Source organism: Arachis hypogaea, chromosome 3, assembly GCF_003086295.3.
Source record: "Arachis hypogaea cultivar Tifrunner chromosome 3, arahy.Tifrunner.gnm2.J5K5, whole genome shotgun sequence".
In the NCBI taxonomy this organism is placed as follows: domain Eukaryota; kingdom Viridiplantae; phylum Streptophyta; class Magnoliopsida; order Fabales; family Fabaceae; genus Arachis; species Arachis hypogaea.
In genome coordinates this window covers 120,332,198-120,338,690 of record NC_092038.1, presented here as the reverse complement: position 1 = coordinate 120,338,690, position 6,493 = coordinate 120,332,198, and the positions used below count along the sequence as shown (strand labels likewise).

The 6,493-nt window shown below is 37.1% G+C and overlaps 1 protein-coding gene across 1 annotated transcript; it reads left to right on the top strand.

Moving 5' to 3' along the window:
* The first annotated feature begins 243 nt into the window (after positions 1–243).
* LOC112791116 (mitogen-activated protein kinase kinase kinase 3) lies at positions 244–5,611 on the top strand. Its single transcript, XM_025833837.3, has 11 exons — positions 244–1,140; positions 1,813–2,124; positions 2,493–2,580; positions 2,672–2,734; positions 2,870–3,030; positions 3,120–3,195; positions 4,065–4,124; positions 4,224–4,331; positions 4,434–4,673; positions 4,769–4,872; positions 5,016–5,611. The coding sequence occupies exons 1-11, from the start codon at positions 722–724 to the stop codon at positions 5,278–5,280; spliced, it is 1,896 nt and encodes a 631-aa protein (XP_025689622.1). The 5' UTR covers positions 244–721; the 3' UTR covers positions 5,281–5,611.
* The last annotated feature ends 882 nt before the right edge of the window (positions 5,612–6,493 follow it).

The window sequence follows — 6,493 nt, the reverse complement described above, 5'->3', positions numbered from 1 at the left end:
ATGTGTCTTTAAAATACAAGAAAGACACAATAATTAAAAATTTATTTAAAAAGTCTTAAAAATTTATTTTTTTAAATTTTTTACTTAATAAAAATAAAAATATTAATGTTTAGTGTAATTTTTAAAATTAAATAATAATTTTTTAAAAAATTATTTAAATACTTATAAAAAAGTCAATTTTTTTTAAAATAAACATTTTTAAAACACAATCTTATTTATAATGCCTTGCAGGCCAATCCGTCTGCGAGTGTGTAGTGTAAAAATCGGATTTGGAAAGAAATAGCACAATAGCCAATGTGGATTCTCACGTATATGTATGTATGTATGTATCTACTCCCTTCACAGGTAACAGCACCGCCACCAAACAGAACCAACCAATCCCATTCTATTTTGTAAAATGCAAAAATAAGAAGAAAAGATATTTACAAAGAAAATGAAGGAAGGAGACACAGTTATACTGTCAATTGGGACACGCTAATACCACTCACTTCATTCTGATTCCTCCATATCAAAGTAAACTGCTCTAACAAACACACTCACTTGCATTCTCCCTCTATACGAAATAGCCACGTCATTTCCCCGCTTTATCCAACCACCGTGACTCACCTCTCTCCCTATCTTTCCTCGCATCTTCTTCTCTTTCACCTTCCAATTCCAAACACCACCTCTCCTTCTTCTTCTTCTTCTTCTTCTTCAAACTTGTGGTTTCTACTGTTCTAGAATGCCGGCGTGGTGGAGTAGAAAATCCTGCAAGAACAAACAGCAGAATCAGGGTGAGGTTGAAGATGAGGAAGAGACACGTGGCAGGCAGAAATTCAATCTGATAGGATCGCCGATTAGCATTATCAGCAGCAGGAAGAAAGGCAAGGACAAGAACAAGAACAACAAGAGCTTCGATGAGCTTATCGCCTCTCGCAACTCACCGAGGACAAGCAAGGAATTCGCCAGCGTCGACGGTAACGACAATAACAGAGACCGAGACAGAGGGCTTCCGTTGCCTCGCCCTACGGTTTCGGCCAATCACAGCTTCAACAACGATCAGGGCCTCGTCTTTGGATCTACTTCGCTATCTGGTTCCAGCGTCAGCTCCTCAACCTCTTACGATGACCACCCTATATCTCCTCAATTCATTAACAACAGGTTTCCTTCCCCCTACGATTGACTCAATTCCTCTTTCCACTTTGTGGATTTTGTCCTTCTCTTTGTTCAGCTCAGTTTTCGTGTTTGATCGATTGATCCGCTTTTTTTAGGAGCCTTATATTGTAATCATTGATCTGATTCTCTGTAATTGCTTTATGAGCTTCAGTTATGGCTTATAGTTTTTCCCCACTTCCTTTTTCCGTTTGATCTACACGAAAAAGAAAAAGAAAAAGAGACTTTTTGCTCCGTCAAATAAGCAATTTTGTAAAAGGGATAAGAGGATAGATGGTGTGATTTATGACTCCCAATCTATTTTTACTTTGAGGGATCTTGATTATTGAACTATTTAGTTCCCTAAAAATTTTGTCAACTAATGATTATCTCGGGAAAAATCACAGTGAACATATATGTTAATTTTGAGGAGCTAGTTAGTTAACTCTAGCCTTGTTGGCCATAATCCAACTATTTTTACATATATTATCTATACAACATCCATGCATCCTACTGTTTGACTGTTTCTAATGATTTATCATTATCGAAATGAATTCAGGGGTATATAGTCCTTAATGACTCTATAAGGAACAGAAATAACAAGATTCAGATATGCATTTTGCTGTGTCCTTCTCCAATCTAGTGTTAAACTAATCCCTGTTTATTTCTTTCTTTATGCAGAGGACAAGGTGACATCAAATTCCATGTGAGGCCAAAGAGCCCAGGTGCCGGGTCAAGGGGGCCGACAAGCCCTACATCGCCACTTCATCAGAGGATTTTGAGTCTCGACTCTCCTACAGGCAAGCAAGACGATGGAAAAAGTGAATGTCACCCCTTGCCTCTTCCCCCTGGCTCTCCTACTAGTCCTTCCACCCTTTCCACCCCACGGGCAAATGGATCCTTAGAAAACAACGCCAGTAATCTGTCCAAGTGGAAGAAAGGAAAGCTTCTAGGAAGGGGAACTTTTGGGCATGTTTATCTTGGATTTAATAGGTAATTTTGGTTTTTTGCTTTCTGCTTTTTCTTCTGTTTTAGAAAACAGTTGATGTTGAAGGGATTTGCTACCTGAAAACAGATTTGTATCATATACAAGTTTTGCTCCATCAAATATTCTAAGGCTGAAACTGAACCTGCGGTCTGTGTCATCTGTGATTGCAATTTATGTCGATATATTTAGGTTATGAACTGAATATTTACTGAGGTGGTTTGGCTATTGCAATGATCCGAGTTTGATACTGAAGTAATACTATGTTTACATAATTATGTCATCAACCTTCTTCCAGAATGTGTAATTTCAGCCTAATGTCCATATTTCGGGCAAATAACTGAAAATTTTCCATTATGCTTCCTATGTTTCATAGTGAGAGTGGACAAATGTGTGCAATAAAGGAAGTCAGGGTTGTCTCTGATGATCCAACATCAAAAGAGTGCCTCAGACAACTTAATCAGGTAATTTTGCTGCTCTTTAACACATGCTATAGTTCAGTTAATTTGCTTTAAAATGTCATAGGTTATTTTAACAAACTCTATTCGTTTACAGGAGATAAACTTGCTTAATCAGCTTTCACATCCAAACATTGTTCAATACTATGGGAGTGAACTGGTATTGATAACATTTTCCTAGTCTTGAATCGTTTGTACTTCATACCTTGTCTACACCTAATATAGCTGTGTGCACTCTGCATCTTTGCACACAGTAAATAGAACCTGACTAAGTAAAATACGTGCTAATTTTCAGGGTGAAGAAACACTATCAGTTTATTTGGAGTATGTTTCTGGTGGTTCTATCCATAAATTGCTACAGGAATATGGTTCATTTAAGGAGCCTGTCATTCAAAATTATACCAGGAAGATTGTATCTGGGCTTGCTTATTTGCATGCAAGAAATACAGTACACAGGTAATTTATTATTGCCACTCAGCTTATCACATTCCATGGATGCTTCTTTATTCTCCTTTTGAAATCATTCTCCCTGTTTCTTTTGTCAGAGATATCAAAGGAGCTAACATACTTGTTGATCCTAATGGTGAAATCAAGCTGGCAGACTTTGGAATGGCTAAACTTGTAAGTGCATATTATTCAACAAGCAATGGATTACTTCTAGGTCACTTTGAAAAGAATAGTTAAATGAAGAGTAAACTACAATTTCTATCCACAAAATTTCAAAAATGTTGACAAATTTTACCATGAATGAACAAAACTTGCTTTGTACCCACGAAAAATGGTCGTGACAAAAGTACATAAATGTTAATTTCATTTTTGGTTAAATTTGTTAGCATTTTGAACTTTCGTGGGTAAAAATAGTAGTTTACTCATGTTTCGTAGGTACAAAGCTAGTTCTATTCATTTATGGATAGATTTGTTGGTTCCGAACTTCCATAAATAGAAATAGTAGTTTACTTATAAATAAATGTATTTATGGTACAGAAAAAACATAACTGATCGAATTACAAGATATGAAATTAGTTAAGAATGGTTGCTAGAAAGTTGAGAATATATCTTTTGCTCAAGGTTAAAATTTGCAATTCTACTGATTCTTAGTGGCAGAGAGATATTACTGTGTCTGTCTTTCTCTATCAGATGCACATGCTCCCTTTGTCACACATTCAGGCACACCCATAGCACGGAGAAGACACGTGCGCCAGCACACACACACACACAACTCTTATTTGAGCAGGATGCCTTGCACTAACACAGACTCGAAACCCCCCCCCCCCCTTCTTTTGCGCTCTTTCTTTCGTGTTTTTTTTTTTTTTTTTTTTGTTAACCTTCTTGATTTCTTTATCTCCACTCAGTGTTATTCCAATTAGGACTGTATCGATAAGATCTTAGTGGTAGGAAGAAATGTGATTTAGAAATGTTAGGATTCTATATATATTTAAAATTTTAAATCCTTTACAATAGAATATCTCTAACTTCTCTTTCTGAACCAGATAAATTCTGCTGCCTCAGTACTTTCATTCAAAGGAAGTCCATACTGGATGGCACCTGAGGTGAAATGATTTCCCCCACTATTTTTTCCCCTTCAAATCTTGGAATTTATTCTCCTCTCTCTCACCATGCTTACTGTAGCTTGATGTTCTATTTCTTAGGTTGTAATGAATACCAATGGCTATGGTCTTCCAGTTGATATATGGAGCTTGGGGTGCACAATTCTTGAAATGGCAACGTCGAAGCCTCCATGGAATCAATATGAAGGGGTGAGATTTTGGATATACCAGAAATAGTCTTCATTTGTATGATCTCGTTTGTTGTGTAATAAGTACTGAGAGCCACAATTGTTTTCGTGTCGACTTGAGCAGGTAGCTGCCATATTTAAAATTGGTAACAGCAAAGATATGCCTGAAATCCCTGAACATCTTTCAGATGATGCCAAAAGCTTCATTAAGCTATGTTTAAATAGGGACCCGTTAGCACGCCCAACAGCTCAAATGCTACTAGACCACCCCTTCATTCGTGACCAATCAGCAACAAAAGCTGTAAATGTTAGCATAACCAGAGATGCTTTCCCCCGCATGTTAGATGGAAGCCGGACTCCGCCGGTATGGCCTATGTATTCATTTATTTCCTTCGATCTTCCATTCTCATTACTTTCTGTTGTGCTTGGAACTAACTTTCTCATTGTTTTTGGTTGCAGCCTGTTTTGGAGCATCAATCCAATAGAACAAGTATAACGTCACTTGATGGAGATCATGCAACAAAGACAGCTCGAGCAGCTTCTCACGCATTAAGGAGCCCAAGGTAAAAAAATCCCACCTGTTAATTTCAGTTAAGGCATGAACTTGTGTGTCAGTATACGATGGCTTCATTTTTTTTTTGTGATTATAGCTTCATTATTTTCTTGTTATTTGGAGTTGACTTTCTTTTGTAATGCACTTATTCAGAGACAACGCAAGAACAATCACATCTTTGCCAGTGTCTCCCTCTTCAAGTCCATTGAGACAATATGGGACAGCACAAAAGAGCGGTTTCTTTTCTCCTCCTCATCCAACTTACACAATGATGGGGCAAAATAATTTCAATTTGAGTGACACGTCGCCATATTCTGTGAGATCAAATGCAGCATTCACTCTCGATCCTTGGCATGAAACGTCTCGATACAAAGCCCAAACACCACTTGGTGGATCTCCAAGAATGAGATTCATTTGAATTTTGAATGTAAATACGGTTAGCATTAAAATCTGAGAGTTTCCCCAGCATGCATGCCTTGTGAACTGTGCTTGGTTGGACTTCAATCCTGACTCCGAACTCTGAAGCACCGAAAGATGCTGCTGCCATGCTGGTCCATTCTTTATATGTGAGAACCAGACGACAAACGACTGGGGAAACCATGCTGCTTGTAACATTTTTCTTGATTATTGTAAATGTAGTGTGCTTACAATGTTTGTAGTGACGTTTACGATGTATATTGCTAGTTCATGGAAGAAGGAAAAGGAAAAAAAAAGAAAAGAAAAGAAAAATGGAAATTTTTGAAGCTCCACTCTCGTATGTTACTATATTAATACTAACCTATAGCTAGAAAGATCAATCCAAAATGAGAGACGACTGAATTTATGACTTCAAAACAATTGCATCTTTACTGTAAGTGATAAAGTAACCCAGAAAGATTTCACATACACTCATTTAAGAGAAACATTAGGTGATTAATATTCAAGTAATAATAGGGAGTCAATTTTTATGAGTTAATATTAGACAGTTTTTTTTAAATTATTTTATTTATATTAAATTTTATATTTTAAATTATAAATTTTTTATTTTATACTCTACGTTATAAATCTTAAATTAAAAAAAATCTAGAATTAGAAAACAACAGTTAACGAATATTTGATTAACTAAGTTTATTTTCGATATTCTTTTAAAGTTTTAATATTTTTTATTTTGTATTTGAATTAATATTAATTAATTTTTTAACTAATGGTTCTTTAGTATTTTTTAAATAAAATAATAGTTTAAGAGATTTTATTTAGAATAATCTTTGCTACACATTAAAATTAAATTCTAAATTAATCTTGTTCAGTAGGTCGGGTACCGGACGGTTCGGAGTGATCCTCGTATGGACAGGTGGGGCACGGTCTGGAGATGGATCGCGGGGTGAAAGAGAGAAACCGACGTTCCGAGCTCTTGATGAGGAGGAGGGGGGTGTCACCTGCAATGACACTCCGACGCTCAAGTCAGTCGAATGTACAGGCGAAAAAGGGGATAAGGCAGTATATGACGTACCTTGGGGGAAGGGTAAATTCTTCCCCATTTATACCGTGTCAGAGGTGGGCCCTGCAAGGACAGGCCCACCTCCTTCGAGACCTTCCCTGCACAGCTGTAGCAAAGCTGTCAGGGACGCGTGTCCGGGTCGGCGAATGGGCGC

Coding starts and splice junctions, on each gene's coding strand:
- LOC112791116 (XM_025833837.3), top strand. CDS start 722: ATGCCGGCGTGGTGGAGTAGAAAATCCTGCAAGAACAAACAGCAGAAT. Junction 1,141..1,812: donor CCTCAATTCATTAACAACAG/GTTTCCTTCCCC, acceptor TTCTTTATGCAG/AGGACAAGGTGACATCAAAT. Junction 4,125..4,223: donor CATACTGGATGGCACCTGAG/GTGAAATGATTT, acceptor TCTATTTCTTAG/GTTGTAATGAATACCAATGG.